Raw genomic sequence first — 20562 nt, 5'->3', positions numbered from 1 at the left:
AAGCTCCATTAATTTTTGCCGAGTGACCAAAGATGTGTGTGGCCTTGCATTGTCATGATGGAATACAACACCTTTTCGATTTGTCAATTCGGGCCACTTTTCTTCAACTGCATTGTTTAATTTCGTTAGTTGTTCAATGTAGACATCAGAATTGATCGTTCGGTTGGGTGGTAAGAGTTCAAAGTAGACAATTCCTTTGTAATCCCACCAAACTGATAACAAAACCTTCTTTTGATGAATATCAGCTTTTGATGTTGTTTGAGTTGGTTCACCTGGCCTGCTCCACGATCTTTTCCGCTTGATATTGTTGTAAACAACCCATTTTTCATCGCCAGTTATCAGTCGTTTTAAAAATGGATCATTTTCATTACGTTTCTTTAGCAAATCGCAGCTGCTAATGCGTTGCGTTAACTGTGATTCTTTCAGTTCGTGAGGAACCCATGTATCGAGTTTTTGAACATAGCCAAGTTGTTTTAAGTGATTTTCAATGCATGTATGTGATACATGAAGCTTCTCTGCAATCTCACGTGTTGTACTGTGACAGTCCGAATTGATTATTGCTTTGATTAGGGCGTCATCAACTTCAACTGGACGACCAGAGCGTCTTTCATCTTTGAGTGAAAAATCACCAGAACGAAATTTGGCAAACCAATTTTGACACTACCGTTCTTTTAAGGCTTCGTCACCATAAACAGCACATAACTTTTTATGAGCTTGTGATGCGTTTTTCCCTTGCGGAAATAAAAAAGCAAAATATGACGAAAATGTTCCTTTTGATTTTCCATTTTTTAACGAACGCCAAACAAAAACTACAAAACAGATCAAAAAACTTTTTTTACTGATTAACAGCTGAATAGCCAACTATCAAATACAAAATGTGTTTTACATTTGTACTACGTCTGCAAACCTAAAAATTCAACTGAAGCCATATATGTGTGAAACCCGCAATTACTTAGTTGCCGACCCAATATTTAGTCAAAACTTAAGTTTTAGAAACTTATATTATACACTATTATAAAATGGAAACTATATTATACACTGAGTGAACAGATTATGATCTTTGAACGCATAATTACCTGGCCACACAGTACACACACACACACACACACACACACACACACTCAAGAGAAACATGAGAATTGACCATCACTCTGCTACACCACCAGCCAATCGGGCAAGTATGCAAATTAGCCACAAATGGCAGCCACATGGAGCTTCCTACCTACCCTGGCCTCCACTCAAGGCTACAAAGTTTCAATTATAGAAGATAAATTCCAGATACCCACTTCAGCCAGCCCTGGCCTCTGCTCAAGGAGGCACTGGAAAAAAAGAAAAAAAGAGGAAAAAAAAAAAGAGGGGCTGGATTGCCTGGGAGCATGGCCAGCCTAAAACAGCCCTCAGCTCCTCATCCAGGCTAGCCACATCCTCACAGGGTGATGTTCCCTGCTGGGGGCTTGGCCAGCCTGAAAATAGCCCTCAGCCTCTCATCCAAGTTGGTCAGGCACCCCAGTGGGACCCCCCAACCCTGAAGGGACTATGGCCAGCTTGAAAACAGCCCTCAGCCCCTCACTCAGCCTGGCCACGCCCCCCCAGCGGGGATCCTCCCTCTTATGGAGGAGTAGCCGGCCTGAAAACCACTACAGGCCCCTTGTCCAGGCTGTCCCATGCTCCAAGGGAATCCCCACCCTGATCTAGGACACCCTTCAGGGCAAAGAAGCTGGCCCACACTCATGCAACAGGCTTCTATAATAATAAAAAGGTAATATGCTAATTAGACTGGAAGACATTCCAGGATACCTTCCAGATGTTCTTTTGGACAAAGCCATGGTGGTGGAGCTGAGGTACAGGCAGTTAGAGGCCAAAAGGGGAAGGCAGTTGTGGGTGATCAGGCCAGGATGGAATGGCACTTGTGGGTGATTAGGCAGGTCGTGGGTAGGGCCATTGGGGGTAAGCAGACCAGCAGGGCGGCCAATTGGGGCAAGTATCAGTGGGGTTAAGTTGGAGGTGATCAGGACTGCAAGGGAACAGTTTGGAATGAGCAGGCTGGCAGAAGAAGCAGTTGGGGGCAAGCACACTGGCATGGGGGTTATTTGGGGGTGATCAGGCTGGCGGGGGGCATTAGGGGATGAGCAGGCTGGCAGGCAGAGTGGTTAGGGGCAATCAGGCAGGCAGCTAGGCAGGCAGGTGAGCGGTTAGGAGCCAGCAGTCCCAGATTGCAAGAGGGATGTCTGACTGCCGGTTTAGGCTCAATCCCTGTAAATCAGCAATAGGACATTGTTTGAGGGGACCCAGATTGGAGAGGGTGCAGGTCAGGCTGAGGGACACCCTCGCCCATGCACGAATTTTATGCATCGGGCCTCTAGTATATATACCTCTAGTATGTATATAAACACACACACACACACACACACACACACACACACACACACACACTAGAGGCCTGGTGCATGAATTTGTGCATGGATGGGGTCCAGCCAGCCTGGCCAAAGGGAGGGGACATGGGCAGTTGGCAGGCCTGCCTGCTGGTCAAACTCCTGGTCAAGGAGACAATTTGCATATTCTCCTTTTATTATATAGGATATACACTGAGTGACCAGATTATTATGTGTTCAGAGACCATAATAATCTTGTCACTCAGTGTATATGTATATATAGTATATACACAACACATTTACATATATGTGTGTATTTATATATATATGAATATATAATATACATACATATTTTATTGTATATAATTAGATTCAATACATAATAATTTAAAAAGTTTATGACAAATTTAGACTTAAATATGGATATGAATTAAATTTATTGATATTAAATAACAAAATGTATACATCTAATAAGTTCTATATTATTATCTTTCATCAGCCTTTCCTCTGCAGAATAGGGATTTTGTCCATTTCACACAGTGTTATATTGTGGATTAAATGAGTTATTAACACATCACGTGCTCAGAACAGTGCCTGATACATAGTACGTATTCAACAAAAGTTGGCTTTTATTGTTCACTTTTCCCACTGTGTGTTTTGCCAAATGAACCAATACAAAAACTACACGTTGGATATTAAAGTTAAATAAATTATACCAAATAATTTAGTTAATTCCACTACCTATGGAAAGTAAAATCTTGTATTAGGTTAAGTATATTTCTCTAACTCAATTCCTGCAGATGATTCTCTTTACTTACTATACCAAATAGATAATGTAATCAGAACATAATTTACATGATAAATGGTTTATACAGAGCAATACAAAGACACCTCCTCATCTCTCCTTACCACCATTTTCGCTATATTACCAGCTCTTAGTGGTGCTTGGGAAACACTTGAACCCTCCAGCTGGGTTAATTATCCATCTAAGGGCTCTTCCAACACCCTTTGGGTAGTCCCCATCCTACTCTAGACCAAGTCATTTATTTGTTTTCTTCACTGGATTCATGAGAATAATAACTGTGTCTCCTTCACCCCAATGCTATGTATTTATTGCATAGTACAGAGCTCGGCACATAGCTGACTCTAATGGAGAATAGTTAAATGAATAAATGAAGATACTTTCTAAACTGGGTGATTGCTGTGATTCAAATAGTTCTGAATCCTTCATTTCCTCCGTGATTTATTTACCCCTATTTTGTTCCCTGAGAACTGAGAGCTCTGGAGACTCAAACTATAACTCCAACAATGTGCAACCTTGCATAACACACAATTCATTCAATGGGCAGGAAAATAACCAGAATGGTGAATTACTAGAGAACTTGCACTAGGCTAACAATTGTCATGTTATATCATGTAACTATGTCAAATATTTATATGAACAAAATATTCCCTATGAAGTGGCATAGAAGACTGGAAACATTTAGAACTCTGGATTTCTGCCATGCCACTCACCTAATCTTTCTGAATCTTAGTTTCTCCATCTGTGTAATGAGAACAGAAATACCTATTTTCAGAGTTACCATAAAGTTTTGAGATACATGTCTAAACATTTTAACATAGAATAAGCATTAAAATATTATTGCTATATATTATTTATTGGATTTTGAGATATAAATTTGTTTATATTAATTATTGAGCTTTTAAAAACACATTTTTATTGATTTCAGAGAGGAAGGAGATAGATAGAAACATCAATAATGAGAAAAAATCATTGATTGGCTGCCTCCTGCATGCCCCACACTGGGAAGTGAGCCCAATACCCAGGCATATATCCTGACTGGAAATTGAACCATGACCTCCTGGTTCATAAGTTAAAGATCAACCACTGAGCCATGTAGGCTGGACAATTATTAAGTTTTTGAGACATAAATTTATCTGAGAACTCTGCGTTGCTTATCTTTTGAATTAGAAGATTGTGATATGGAAATAGCTCTGGAATCTTCAACAATTCTACCCTGACTGAATGTTCTACTTATTTCCAGGTACAATTTTTATTCTGTGGTGAAAAATAAGCTGACAGATTTCAACTAAATCAATACTACCTGTTCCCTTTCCATAAAACACAACACTCCTACCAAAACAAGGACAAAGAAATCTTTGCTATCTGTGTCATTTGTGAGTGTAGAGAAATAATGTTCCTCAATTTTACCTATACACAGGAGGCCTCTCCTACTTGGGTATACACAACTCTGCTCATTGGTCCTTAGATAATGAAATTAGGATACTTAAAACCCAATGTGTTCTAAACATTATACAAATAGTCGAATTAAACTATTGAGAATTTAGCATCTTTCTGAGGAGCTCACAATTTAATTTATATCTAAGTTAAACAGACACGTGACACAGTTTGACAAAAAGCAGCGTGAACATGATCTCATGATTTACCCCCTAGAGGAAAAGATCTCTCCATATGAGGGGCATTTATAGCTCAATTACTACTATTGTGAATAATCATGTTTTGACATCATTCAGCAAATATACAATTAAAGTTAATGTGCTACTTTAAGCTGCACAGAGAATGTAATCTTTCTTCATGATGTGATGTTTGAAGCACTAAATCTCCCCCTTTGCATTCTCCAATTCGTTCTGTTTCCATAACAACCACTAGGATATATTTTTAATGATTTTGCTTTTTTTTTTTTTTTTTTAAGTCAAAGCTCTTGAAGGCAAAATGTCTTTTATTTAATTTACCTCATTTATTTTATAGTTATTCTAATAAAAATTTAGATTTTATTCACTATTGCCTTTGGCAGTACTTAGTAAAGGCCTAGTAATAGCTATTAAAAATAATAGCTGATAAATGATCAAATAAGAAAGAATTAAAAGAAGAAAGAAAGTGAGTTTTAAAAGAATCCTTCTATCTGCCCTAATATAACTTATTTTCAGAGTGAATGAAATCCATTATACAATAAACAACTGGTCATCTTGCTCAGAAACTAAAAGAAATAAAGGTGAGATAGTTGAAAATAAGTCAATAGGTTTAATGAAAAACTTAATATACTCAAACTCTGCTTTCTGTTTATTTGATTTCTAAGAGAAGCTATGTTTGTGGGGCAATACCAACCCATTTGCTATAGGCAGATTTCCTTACGCCTGGTCAAACCCAAAGTAGACAAGGGAAATAATTGGAGATTGAGGAAAATGACTCCGTTTATCAATTAGTAAACAGAATTTCTTAATATGGATAAATTTATGTTTTATTGTCTTAAACATTAAAGAAAACTATCTTCAATATTTTTAATTCTTATCAAAGACAGAATTTTATTATAGCAGAATGCACTTTTTAAAAACCATAATCTTGATTTCTAAAACTTTAACTGCATTTTGATGATAGAAATCATTTGAGGATTGTTTGATTTTTAAAATGAGCTTTTCCATATTTTAAGGCATCTGACATTTCTAATGAGAAGAGGAGATTTAATATATGAGATATTGTACTTAATAGACTTTATAAACAAAAAGCAATATAATTTTTGTTCAGTCAATGCTCTCTGCTCAAACTATTTATCCATTCCACAAATTGTATTAAGTTCCCCTTAGGTTCCAAACACCAAAGATAGAGAGGTAAATAATCTAGATCATCCCTTTTTCATCTTATTCCCTAGTGTGAAAAAATAGGAAATAAACTACTTATAACTCTATAAATATTTTCAGATAAAGAAATTATTAAGAAATTACATTTACCAATTGATATTTACTGGAGTCTATAAAAAAAAGATGAGTCTATGAAAAAAGGGAAACCATAATTGGCACAGAAAGAAAATGGGTGAAATATTAGGAACAAATCTAGTCAAGGTTGATATGGTAGATATGCCAAGTTTGAATGAAGAAGTCGCTATAAAAAGATGTAGGGAAAGAAAGTTTTAGGCATATAATATAGATCCATTAATAATACATATATAGTCTTCATACCCAAGCCCTTAATTTATATAATAAACATCATCTCCATATTACTAACTTATGAAGCTGATTACTCTCTCCCTCAGTCTTATTTATCAACATTTGTGCACAAAGATAGTTGTGTTGGATCAAATTTTATAGTTATTTATCAAAAGGATATAATTCTCTACTCCACTCCAATTTAGTGGTCCAGTATTACATATTAAATTCAATATACCTCACTCTAATAAATTCAAGGCAAGCCCTGTTTGGTTCAGTGGATAGAGTATCGAAATGCAGAGTGGAGGGTCCCAGGTTCGATTCCAGTCAAGGGCATGTACCTTGGTTGCGGGTACATCCCCAGTAGGGAGTGTGCAAGAGGCAACTGAATCAATGTTTCTCTCTCATCTATATTTCTAACTCTCTATCCCTCTCATTTACTCTCTGTAAAAAGTCAATAAAATATATTATTTTTAAATTCAAGGCAAATAACTTAGAACATTTTGACAATTTTGAATACAAAATACTCAACCTACTGAACTTGGATATGGCGATTTCCAAAAGGAAAAAATACCCACTGTGACTGGTTTCTACAAATTTTGGCAAGGAACGAGAAAAAAGGTGTTATACACATCTGACTATAGCAAAAGATCTAAATGACTTGCTTTCCTTTAGGTTTTCATCCAATTTTGCTCTTCTATGATATTGTTGTTTTTCTAAATGTTAAGATCTCTTGTAATCAATTAAAGTTATACAAATTCTGTGCATTTATTCATTTATCTTCTGAATAATAGCTGGGGATATCAGTGTTCACTAAATCATAAAGGATGAAATTCTAAAATGTCTCAAGTTTAAGGACTGATTACTGCAGAATTGTATTATAGGAGTGGATTACAGGAATGAATTACAGAAATGTATTATAGAAATGTCTGAATGGGCTGGTTTGATATAAATCAAAAGAAATAACAGTACAGCCTGTGAGCAATGAGAACAACAAAGAGCTGATAATGTTATGATTCTTCAATTAAAACATACAATCTATCACATGTCTAAAGTAAGTATAAGCAAAGCTCATTGTTTTGATTTTTCATAAGCTTAATAAATACAAAACTTTAACTTTTGACACAACTCTGTTTAAAACAAAAGATTATGACACAATTAAACATGAATTTTTTTGGCTGCTTGTTTACTTACACTTAATCAAATTGTGTAAAGAGGTACTTTGTCCAATAGCTGCACGTTTGATTTTTTAATGTGTATTATCACAAGTTATATCTTATTGTTAGAGAAAGTTTATAGTAAATTGGAAAAATCTTGGAATTTAAAATCAGATAGGAATAAGGCTCACTAATTCACCCTTAAATTAGAAGACTGTTACTTGTTACTTGGGAGAGTTATTTAACTTCTGACTTATAGTATTTTCACTTGTAGTATGCAAAGATCACTATCACTTCCCTTATGGGTGTGGAATATAGATAACCTAGAAACCAGAACACTTGGGCCCATATGATTTGGAGTGAATTACCTAAATTACCAGGGGTGGGAAATGTCCGGCCCTCGGGCTGTAAAATCATTTGGTCTTGCCCTGCCAAGTCATTAGGGGTGAATTAATTAAATATGTGACCAAATTTAGTAGGCTAATTTTTTTTAAGTAGATAACTTTGTATGGATTTAGAATGATGTTATAAAACTCCAAATAGCTGTTGGCAGAAGCAAGCATTCGCCACCTCTGACCTAAACTCTTAACAACATCTCTATTTCATTACCATTTAAATTTAATTGAATTTTAACTAAATTTGTACTGTATACATCTCAACATGGTTGTGAGCTATAACATAACAATGGACATAGAGATTGCTTTGAGAATTATAAAGCTTTATACGTATATATCTTATTACAAATCATTTTTCATTTGGGTTTTATTCATATGCATCACATACTTCTTGAAAGCTGTCTTATCCAATCTTTCCTCTGCAGTCTTGCAGAGCAGCAGGTACCTCAACCCAGAACATGGACATAGAAGGATGGAAACATAAATACAAGTTTGGAAATGGCAAATCACCTCAACAAACACTCACAGTGACACGACTTAGTCTATTTATAACCTCAAAGAATCACTATTGATTATAAGAAAGCAATTTTCTCTGGAGTTGTTGCTGACTACCTAAAACAACATTTTTGATTCCCCTATTCTGACTCCCTTAAATTTTTTTTCAGCTCGATTCCTCAGAAAATATTTCACCTTCCTATTTCTGATTCTCATAATCTCCTTGCTCTCATTTTAAGTTTATTATTAAAACTCTGATTTAATTTAGGAAATTGCCTAAGGATATAGTGGTATAGGTGATTTGTTTTGGTTCTTAACATGTCAACTTGTGTTACAATACATTGAAGAGAGATGTTTGTTCCCCTACTTGTCATCCAAGGGCTCCCCTGCCCCTTACGTTACAATTGTGAAGATGATTGCTTAATAAGCATGACCTTCCATACCCCTCAATGTTTTCATTAAATCTGAGAGATTGTCAGCTAAATAAATACTTTCTGAATTTCAAAATAAGGTAACTGGTATTAGCTTATACATAAAAAAGTGAGTTTATTGAGGACGCAATCGTGAAAATGGCTGTATTTATGTGTCATTCAGTGCGGAGTAGATAATAACCTAACAGACATACATAATCATGAGATTATTTAAAGAGGCCCTATTTTTCCTCATGCCACTGTATTATTATCTTATTTATGATATTGTGTTTGGCCACTTATTTATGATATTGTGTTTGGCCAATTGTATACAATTCAAATAATGACTGTTTTTCCCCTGAACCTCAGAGAGATACAATTGCTTGGATTATCAGAATCCCAGCTTCACTAGTTATTACCTAAGTTATTTTGGGCAGGTTTTTAAATTTATCTATGCCTCATTGCCTTTATCTATAAAACTAGAGGCCCGGGACACGAATTTGTACACCAGTGGGGTCCCTCAACCTGACTTGCAGGATCAGGCCAAAACTGCTCTCTGACTTTCCCTGGGAGGTCCTGGATTGTGAGAGGGTGCAGTTCAGGCTGAGGGACCCCGCTGGAACATGATCAGGGCCAGGGAGAGACGTGGGAGGTTGGCCAGCCTGGGAGGGACTGTGGAAGGGCTCCAGGGCATGTCCAGCCCATGTCACCCAGTCCCAATCAGCTGGACCCTGAAGCAGTAAGCTAACCTACTGGTCAGAACATCTGCCCTCTGGTGGTCAGTGCACATCATAGTGAGCATTGAGCTGCCTTAGCATATCATTAGCATATTAGACTTTGTTTGAATGGCAACCAGACACTTAGCTTATTAGGCTTTTGTTATATAAGATAGGGATAATGATCACACATATTTCATTAGATTCTGTGAGCATTAAAAAATGAGGATATGTGTAAAATACTTGGAAAAGCTCCTAGTACTTAATCAGTCATCATCCTGATCTTCCTCTTCTTCCTCTCCCTCTTCTTCTCACCCCTCTCCACACGCCCCCTTCGAATCTTCATATTAAATGGCTGTGATCTGTACAGGAAAACCTCAAATGCTCTGGTTGACAGTGGAGGAGTAACAATAAAAGCATGTGTATTCAGAATGGAAATGCAGGACCAAATGCTACCTGTCAAAGAAAAAAAATGCATCTGTGGTAGAGACTGGCTAAATGCTCTCAATTTCAATATTATGGACATTCAGAAAGACTATATTTTATTTCCCATCATTCTCACAGATACATTGGGGTATGTCACTGGTTTCCAGTCAATGGCACCAGGGCAGACGAGATGCACTAACTTTCAAACCTAACAAGTATCTCCAATGATCCCATCATGTTCTTTCCCTTACCTGATCTACTCAGAGGCCATGTATTCAAGATAATGGCTGCAAGAGATGGGAAAAACAGGATTCCCAGCATTCATTCCTGGAGATTCAAATGTCCTGTACTAGAGCTATGAGCAAAAGCAAACCTATATCATATTAAGCTGTTGAAATTTCTGAGTTTATTTCTTATAGCATCCATTCTTAATTTTTATTCTGATTACTAAGCTAATATCACTCAGTCCTCAATCTATTCTAAATTCTGTTTTGAGATGCTGGCTTCTTCTAAACCCCAAGCAGTGGGACATGACACTGATGTAAGTGTTGAGTAGAGAAGGTCCAATAAAAATTCACATATGAATTACCCTGGCCAGTGTGGCTCATCCTGTAACCAAAAGAAAAATACTGGGTGCTGATGCCAAGTCAGTGCACATATCCAGGTTGTGGGTTCAGTCCCTGTGGGGGCATCTTTGGGAAGCAATGGATTGATGTTTCTCACATCGAAGTTTCTCCCCCTCTCCTTTTCTCTCTCTCTCAAATCAATAAAAGCATATCCTCAGGAGAGGATTAAAAAATTTACATTTGAATAAAGTGACTCGAGCTGAAGTATAAACCTTAATAAAATCAACAGACTTAATAAATACTAAGTAATAAAGTTAATTGATAGCTAATAATATTAGAGAACTTTGTAAATAAAATTGAAAAACTTAACAAAGTGACTGAAGGCAAATATGAGATTTAGAGCTAAAGTAAAATTTCTCAATTGAACAAATTATCTCATCAGATTTTTAAAGATAATATCTTGCCTATTTTTCAAGATAATAGCATCTTGAGAGAGAAACATGGGAGAAGAGGAAGTCAAGGGCACCCAAAAAAGGACTCTTCGAGGCACATGACTATGAGGAAGCCAATAGGTCAGAACCTTATAAATATTTCAGAGGATTATAGCTGTAAAATACCACAATCTCAGCATTATGAGTCTTAAAATATTTAAGGCTGAAAACAACTCAGTCCCATAATGTTTCCCTAACAGGAACAATACTTAAGGCTATGCAACCCTCAATAGACACTTGAAATATGGACAAAAAGAATAGCATAAAAGGAAGAACTTCTCAGGTCGGCATGGTGAGAGGATGGCGAGAACCATGGACATGGGAGATGGACAAACCTTTTCAAGGATCCTCCCTGACCTCTGGGTTAGGAAGACTTTACAATGTCTGTTCAGTAGGATTCCACCTTTGGTTTTCACGTGTATCTCATTTCTTTCTTCCCCAGCAGGAGTGTTTGTTGTGGTTTCCCTCTTCCTACTCTTTAACAGTATATTCGAATGCATGGTCAGAACTGGTGCAAAATACAAATAATTTATTCATAGGGGCTTTAGTATGATCATTATTTGATGAGGACAATGAATAAGTAGAGCTCACAGGCTGAATTTTTTTAGTTATCTCTCTTGAATGTAATAAATCTTTTTCAGGAGAGAGTGGAAATATGACATGAATATTTAGCAAATGGAAAGGTGGGCTGTGGCAGAAAGGGGATGCTCATTAATTCCACCTGCTTTTCCTGACCACCTAGCTGCCTAACATTTATCAGCCTCCTTTACAGTTCAGATGGGGCCATGAGATTAGGTTCTGTGCAATGGAAGGATGTCCACACATTCAAGTCTGCTCTATAATAGTCCATGCACAATGGCCCATGTGGTCTCTACCCTCTCCTCAGTGAGCCAAGAGGCCATGGGCTTAAAAGAAGGCAGTGGCAAAAGATGAAAGGAGTCTATATCTTTCAATCATCATTTGACAGTGAAACATCAAGGAGTGCTGCCTAAAAGACAATGGGCTATGACATGAGAAAGAAATACTTGATTTGTTCATGTTTTAAAAAAAGAATTTTTCGAGGTTATGTTACAGTGGCTGTTGTTTATCCCTAAGACAGCATTAGATTTTAAAAGATTAATTATTATATTTGATAAAATTGGTAACTTGATGTTTTTTTCTTTCTACTCAAAGTATTTGATTAGGAAGAAAATGCCATCCAGACAGTGAGACAGTGTGATATAGAAGAAAAAGCCTTTGCTTGAGAAACCTGGCTTCAAGTAACTCTTTTATCATTTACTAGTTAAGTGACACTTGTGGAACCAATTAATTTCTCTGAGCCACAGTTTTTATACATCTGTAAAATGAAGCTAATATTACGTTACCCAATTATACGAGAAATCCAGGCCAAATGTTTGCTCAGGATTTTTTATGGTTTGATCTATGGTTCTATGAAACAGGAATTAAGCACTAAAGCCACTGTAATGAAAGCAAAGAAGTCATTTTAAAATTTTTAGCTACCACATGATACCTGACAAAGTCTAACTACATGAATAAATATTGTGTAACATGTGTTTTAACTGTGTTAAACTCATTCTAAGCAGTCTTATTGGAAATAATTTATAGAAGAGTGAGATGAAACAGGGCAGATGATAATTTCAAAGAATTTATGTCTCAGAACTTTATCTAATCGTTGTGTATACATTTCTCCAGGTGCTCAGCCCTTTTCCCACAATCTAAGATACTGAAATTTAAGGAAGACTCCCCTTCTGTTTTGTCATCTGAAAGCTTATTCCTTGAGATGGTTTTTTCTTGATAGCCATTCAACAATGTCTGCAAAAGATCACTATTTCTATGTAAAAGTAATAGAAATTATTAAATGACTCCAAAGTTAAAAGCAAACCTAAACTCTTTGCTCATATTTAATTATGTATTCACTAGAGCAGTGTTTCCCATCCTTCTCTCATGATGAGAATCACCTGGTGGAGTTGTTAAAACACAGATTCCTGAATCCCAACTAAGAAGTGCTAACCTAGAATTTTTGGGAACATATAGGTAAAATTGTATACTTAACTAGTGCTCTAAGACAGATTTTATATACAGAGCACTAAGTTAGGTATGCAATTTTACCTATATGTTCTCAAAAATTCTAGGTTAGCACTTCTTAGTTGGGATTCAGGAATCTGTGTTTTAACAACTCCACCAGGTGATTCTCATCATGAGAGAAGGTTGGGAAACACTGCACTAGAGGACTGATGCATGAAGATTCATGCAAGAATGGGCCTTTCTTCCCCTGGCTGCTGGCACCACCTAGGCTCCAGCCTAGTGTTGCCTTTCTGCCTTACCATGCTGCCCAGAGGCCCAGAGCAGCTGGGGTGGTACAGAATGCCTGTGTCATCGCCATCCAGCCGCCTTCCACTAAGCACCTGTGTCTGCAAATTAACCCTATATATTTGTTGGGTTAATTTGCATACTCACTCCTGATTGGCTGGTGGGCGTTGTGAAGGTACAGTCAATTTGTGTGTTTCTCGTTTATTGGTGTAGATTAACTAATACATTAGGCTAATAAAAAACACTGGTGCCTTTATGAAATTATAATATATGTCTTATGTTGAAGTAAAACAGAGAGACTAAATAGAATTTTCCTTCTTTAAATCAAAATGAAGAATGTTATAGCCAAAACCTAAACAAAGAGCTTTTAAAAGATTTTTTTTCTATTGAGTTTTCTTTTCCTAATCACTGGGAAATAATGGCTAACTGAAGCTAAGCAATTAAACCTAAAGCTGAAAATTAAACTAAAAAAAGTATATTATTTAATTGCCTTCCAGTCACTTTTGCAATTACTTAACTCATAATTTTATATAAAATTAAAATTTTTGAATCCCCTTTCCAGACATTTTTGGAATATATATTAAAAATATGATTCTTGTTTTTCATTGTTTTTGGATAACTCTACTCATTTTGTTCCATTGATTCCATTACACAAGTATAGAATACAAGGTCAAATTTTAAATATCTCTTTATCATCCCTAACATAATGGAAGAACAAAGAAATAGAAAAAAAAATTTAATCTGAATCAAACATGATTATTATACGACATTAAGATATTTCTATTAATATCCATTAACAAAACTGAATCTATATGAACAATAAAATACAAATGCATATACTACTGTAAACAAAAATAATGTGTTCTTAGTCATTCCTCTCCCCATTTCCTTAGCCTTCAATTTACATAAAAGCTATTTTGAGGTAAAGTAACTTTTCACTCACCAATGTGGAGGTTTGTGAGGCATCAGTCAAATCCCCTGAGATCTCGGGAGTTCGCGTGTTGTTTGGGATTCTGTGAGGGTTACGGGCTATCGCTTCGCACCAGCCCAGCATTTTCTCCTTCCTCTTATCCCTTTTCAATTTCTGAAATTCTGAAAATAATTTACATTCCCTGAAACAAGTCATGTATTTTAGTTGTCTGTTTTTGGAAAAATGAACATGATTGAAATTAAATAAGCAATTTAATAAAATACCAATGGAGAACATTTTATTTTAACCAGAGGTTATGGGGAGGAAAAGAAGAATATGTTGATTATTAATAACATCACAGAGCCACAGGGGAATGAAACTTTACAGGTATATTCAAAGAGCCTAAATGTACATCCCAATTTGTGACCCTTCTTGACTGTGGACATTTCTTTCATCAGGTTCTAAGTGTTATTTCCAGGGATCAGTTTATAACATGAAATTCTTAACTTGGGAGCTAAGAACAGACCCAGTTCCCTATATATTTCCATATTTCAATGACACCAAAAATTTGACATAGCTTTTCAGCTGACTGGCCTACAGATACAGAATGAATGGAACACAGGCCAGTGACAAAAATTACTCATTCTAGCAATGGCATTACTATCTCCCTTATAAAGTTCTTCCAACTAAAGAAGGATAAATTTTAGTACAAACCTGGTAAACTTTGTATATTACATTGATCACCAGTACAATCTATTAAAATAATGATCTTTAAAATCTCCTTATTATCTGATGAGTAAAAATATTCCACAAACCTAGCTTTCCAGAACTTCCCATTTGGGGAAATTTTTCTTCTTTTGGCTATGAAAAAGCTATATCAACAATGTCTTTTAACATAATGAAAAAAACATTCTTTCCCTGTAAAGTTTTACAGCCTACTTTTCCACTTCAGCACTCTCAGTAATTAGAAATAGTTTATTGCGGGTCTTTAGTTAAATGCATTACACTGTCAATTAAATATCAAAAATAATGTGGAGTAATTATTTTTCACAGCACCGAAAGCAATTAGCAATCTGGTGGTTTATAACATTTCAGGGATTCAAAATAGCACATTTCATAGCACTAAGAAAAGTAACACAAAGAAAGGTTGCACTAACAGATTGATGAGTTATTACTCTAAATGACAAAATACTCAAGTTAAATGGATCTGAACAATGTAAATAGAGAAATTATAAAATAGACTTTCATAAAAATTAAGTCTAAGATACTCAATGGAATGGATTTCTAAATTAGACTGGTAATCTGAGTGAATCATTCATCTGAGGTACAGGGAAATGGTAAGGGAGCTTGAAAACAATTATTTGAATGAACAACAAATTATATTTATTAATGCTTGCCCTTTCAAACACATTGCTTAAGATTTTATTGAAAATTCATATCTATGTTCTAGAAAATCTTCATATCCAACTAATTTGCACTCCATGAAAAGTAAATATTTCTGCATTCCCGACACAATATCTTGGTTACTCATCAACTTTAAATTACATTTCTTGAAGTGTGCTAAGAGTAAATTAAAATTAGTATCTTTATTCAAAGGCAATAAATGCCATGAAACATAAGGACCAAAACAATTTAATCAAGTATAAACAAATGTTCCACTTGCAAGTCATTTGGATTTTTTTGTGTGAAAATTTTATCTCTATTTAATTAAATACACTTTAGTAGTTATAATAAAATGTTGAATTCATGCACGAAAATAAAGCATAATAAAGTGACCCACAAAATGACATCATCATTACCCATTCTGGGATATGTTCTTAAAGGTTGCCAGTTTCTTATTCCCCAATCAGTTTCTGAAATTAAATAAAGCAGTTTAATTTAATTTGTAGCATGGTTTTGTAGTGATGGTGGTGTCCATAGCTATGTCCCTCCTAATTCAGTCAACATTAATCCACAAGTATTTATTAAGCTCCTATTATAATAAAGGTACTAAAGAAGGCACAGAGGAGTCACAAGATGAGGGTTACTTTCATTTTGGATATGAGTTAAATTCAATGCAATATTCTAGAGAATTTCAAAATCCAAGAATAATTAAGATCTTTCTGATTCACTAAATTTTGGATTTGTAAATTTATTGTTTATCTTCAAGGTGACTTCTGGCTCCTCTTGCTCTTAGATGTCTTCCCTGAAGTTGACTTGTGCAAAGCAACCTTTTGAACCATTTTGTTGAATTATATCAACACGCCATCATGACAAGAGTACTAAACTTTTTATTACAATTGCTAATGGAGTATAATAAAATGTCAACTGCATTCCAGTCTTGTTTTGCAATTATATGTGACAATTATATTAATTCTAGAATGATTAGGTAAGCTATGTAATTCAACAAGATAAATACCTACTATTTTTACCTAAACACTGTGTTTATGATAATCACTGAATGCTTACTGTAAACTCTATACTGCTCTCTGTTGTGTCAAAACAAAAAAGATACATGACACAATGCAATGGTTTACAATTGAACTGAGATCTATTCATGGGAATATTTACAAAGAAAACTGAATTTTTGAAATGACAAGAGGAATCTAACTATAGCCTTTATTTTAAACTTTTCTTATTTGAATGAAGAATATATGAGAATATAGAAACTGCCTATGGTGGTTATAATGCTACTGTTAGGGTCACCAAAGGAGGAAGAGAGAAATTTTGTCTAAAACTTGCTCTGTATAATATGCACCAATGACTTACCCAGCTACCTTAGAATCAATGAATTATATACGGAAGAAACCAATGTTTAAATGGCCTCCAAAGAAGCAGCAAGGGTGTAGGCAAATTGAAAAGAGAGAGGTAGATGGGGAAAACGAGATCCACTATCTCATCCCATAAATTCCTATGAGTAAATAATAGTTGCTCAAGACAATATCTTATTTTCTATTATTATAAAACACTAGAGTTTAGGTCATGTTTCAAGGGAATTTTTTTTTCCACCACTGATGATAAAGAGGAGATTTAGAAATAATATAGGTGAGTTGAGATAACTGAAGGGTTAATAATGTCAATTGTTGAGCCTCTGTAGACCAGCATTCTTCCTACACAGGTCTGGAGTACTCATCATATTCTGAGGTGTAAGAATGTACTGCTAGTCAAGAATAGGCAAATTATGAGCATCTGCAATTAACCCTAAAGCACTTTAAACTGTATCATTAGTATTATATCAGAATAGGAAAGTAGTCATTAAGCATTCATGTTAATTGCTATCAAACCATTGAACCAAGCTAATATGAGATACAGCAATGAGCAACTTATTGAATGATCACAGGAAATTGAGATTTAACTAAGCTTAATTTTTAATATGCTACTTCAAGCAGATATTTAATTTAATAAAATAGGAGCACAGTGCATTCTTGTGAACTAAATTGACAACATTAAAATTAGGAAGAAAAAAATTGCAAGGCAATTAGGTATATTTAATGGAAAATTATTTACTTTTAATTCAAAGAATCATTTACTGAAGACTTCCTTTGTGCTAGACACTGTGCTTGGAACTACTGGCACAGGCGTTGAAACCTGAGCTCATGCATAAGAGGGGAAACTGACAAGCAGATCCACCAACTTTTGATAGTGTGATGAGTTCTGTGAAAACTTTGAGAAAAGTAATCTGACTTAGCATCAACTGAAGGAAAAGGTTGATTTTGGATGTCTCTCCAAAGAAAAGAAAATTACAAATAATTTACATGAGAATTACAGTTATTGCTATTCTAAAGGAGGCTGCCACTACCAGCTCCAGGGGGCACAATCACATGGTAATCAATATAAATAGCATTGGGCTCCAAAGGGTGTTCTTAATAAAGAACACTGTGTGAATGGATTGCCTGCAGTTGGGCAACCCTGCAGAAAGAAAGCCTAAGTGAAGCTTATTACACTTACTTTACTGAACCCAAGTATAATGTAATTTAACCTTAAAATAAGAACTTTTTTCCCCACAGGAAAAAAAAATACTGTTGCTTGCCTCTACCTTGCCTCCCCAACTCCTCAACTCTTTCCTTCCTAAAATTTGTCCACTCCTTGTCATATTCAGTAGAGTTAAAGGCCTGGGCAAATACTCTCCCTCTTCACCATACACATACCTGAGAAAGTCCCTACCACCTCTACTCTTACAGATAATCATCCTCAAATTTAAGTCTTCAGTATAGTCTTTGTCTAAAAATGTGAAAGGACTTTTCACTTGCAAACATGAGACATTCTGCTATATATTTCTTTAGCTGGAGTTATTAAGAAACATCTCTCAAGTATTGAACACTGTCTTCCCCAAGAATAACATTGAAGTTCAATCTCCATTATGAAAGAAACAACTTGCAAATAAGGGAAGGAAGGGACAGTTAGAAATATGCTGCCCTTGCTCATTTAAAAAATTAATGTTTTTGAAAATTAATGTTTGTTCCTTGGAGGGGTGTGCATGTGTGAATGTCTGTGTGTGTGTGAATATGTGTGAGAGTTCCAAAAAGTGCTTTCTAGATGCTCAGAAAACTATAACATGCATGCCTAAAACTCAGACAAACTGCTACTCTGGAAGCCTGTGTGGTTGTTTTAAAGTACTCACACACAACTATGAATTGTTCTTGAGGACTTGGAGTATTAAGAACCACCAAGAACTGCCTGCTGGGATGAATTTTGAAAGTCTTTAGATAAGATAACGATATTTCTTATTTTATTTTATTTTATTTGTTGCTAATTTTTTTATTAAATTATTATCTGTGTACATATTTTAACATTGCCCCCCCTCCCAAACATACCCTCCCTCCCCAGAGTTTTATGTCCATTGGTTGTACTTATATGCATATATTCAAGTCCTTCGGTTGATCGATTATCTCCCCCAGATCTCCCTACGCTACCTGCTGTAATTTGACAATCTGCTTGTTGCTTTACTGTCTCTATATCTATCTTTTGGTTCATCAGTTTATAATGTTCTTTATTATCCATAAATGAGTGAGGTCATGTGGTGCTTGATTGGCTTATTTCACTCAGCATGATGTTCTCCAATTCCATCCAGGTTGCTGCAAATGATGAGAATTCCTTCTTTTTTTATGGCAGCATAGAATTCCATTGTGTAGATGTACCATGGTTTTTGGATCCAATCATCTGCTGACGGGCACCTAGGCTGTTTCCAAATTCTGGCTATTGTAGATTGTGCTGCTATGAACATAGGGGTGCATATATCCTTTCTGATTGGTGTTTCTAGTTTCTTGGGATATATTGATAGGAGTGGGATTACTGGGTCAAATGGGAGTTCCATTTTCAGTTTTTTGAGGAAACTCCACACTGTTCTACACAGTGGTTACAACAGTCTGCATTCCCACCAGCAGTGCACGAGGGTTCCTTTTTCTCCGCAACCTCGCCAACACTTGTAGTTTGTTGATTTGTTGATGTTGGCCATTCTGACAGGTGTGAGATGGCACCGCATTGTTGTTTTGATTTGCATCTCAAGATAACGATATTTCTTAAATTCACAAAATGAAAATGTGTATTGGGCTTTCTAATTTCTATGCATAGGATGTGAGGTTTCTAAAATAGAAAGAGAGGTTCATAGTTTTATTCTACAATGTGGAACAGTAACTGACACAGAGTGCTGAAAGCTATCCATTGTCAACATTATCATGAAAGTGCAACAGGGAACTTGAAAGGCTGAAGGACCTTGAGCTTTATCAAGGACTAAAGTTATGCACTGATTGTGGAGATAATGGTGGCTCAAGCAATTTCCTGACCTAATAGTCTCAAAGTAAATCTTTACTAATATTTACTAACCTTTAAGATAGTCTGTCTGCTACTGAATTGCCTAAGGGCAAGATGTATATTCTAAAATTCTGTGTCATGAACAGAAAAACTCAATGCTATTAAGACATCAATTCTTTATAGCTTGAGCTACAGATGCAAGCACAATATAAGCCAAAAATCCAACTAATCATTTTGTAGATATTGACCACAATTATTCTAAAGCTTATACAGAAAGGCAAAATGCCTAGAATAGCAAAAATAATAGTAAAAAAGTATAAAGTTGGAGGACTCACAACTTAGTTTCAAGACAGTATAAAGTTATAGTGATCAAGTCAGTGTGGTATTGGCAAAAGAATAAACATGAAACAATGAAACAGAATACAGAGTCCAAAAATATAATTATAATTGACTCATTATTAGCAAAGAGCAAAGGCAAAAGATACTCTTTTCAAGAAGTGGTTCTGGAAGAAATGTACATCCACATGAAAAAAAAATCATATCTATACACAAAGCTTACACCATCAACAAAAATTAATTCAAAATGTATTAGAAACTTAATTTAAATGCAAAACTATAAAACTTATGGGAGAAAGCAAATGA

The 20562-nt window shown here is 35.5% G+C and overlaps 1 protein-coding gene across 1 annotated transcript in view; it reads right to left on the bottom strand.

The window, feature by feature from the left end:
* MARCHF1 (membrane associated ring-CH-type finger 1) overlaps nt 1-20562 on the bottom strand; it is a 338533-nt gene that overhangs the window by 221565 nt on the left and 96406 nt on the right. The window contains 1 exon segment of the mRNA XM_084884380.1: nt 14224-14372. Coding sequence (XP_084740506.1) covers nt 14224-14334 — 111 coding nt within the window. The 5' untranslated portion in view covers nt 14335-14372.

This window comes from Pipistrellus hanaki (genome assembly GCF_964339955.1).
Source record: "Pipistrellus hanaki genome assembly, chromosome: 5".
Lineage (NCBI taxonomy): Eukaryota > Metazoa > Chordata > Mammalia > Chiroptera > Vespertilionidae > Pipistrellus > Pipistrellus hanaki.
Note: the sequence above shows the minus strand (reverse complement) of the source record. Positions and strands in the feature narration are given on the sequence as shown.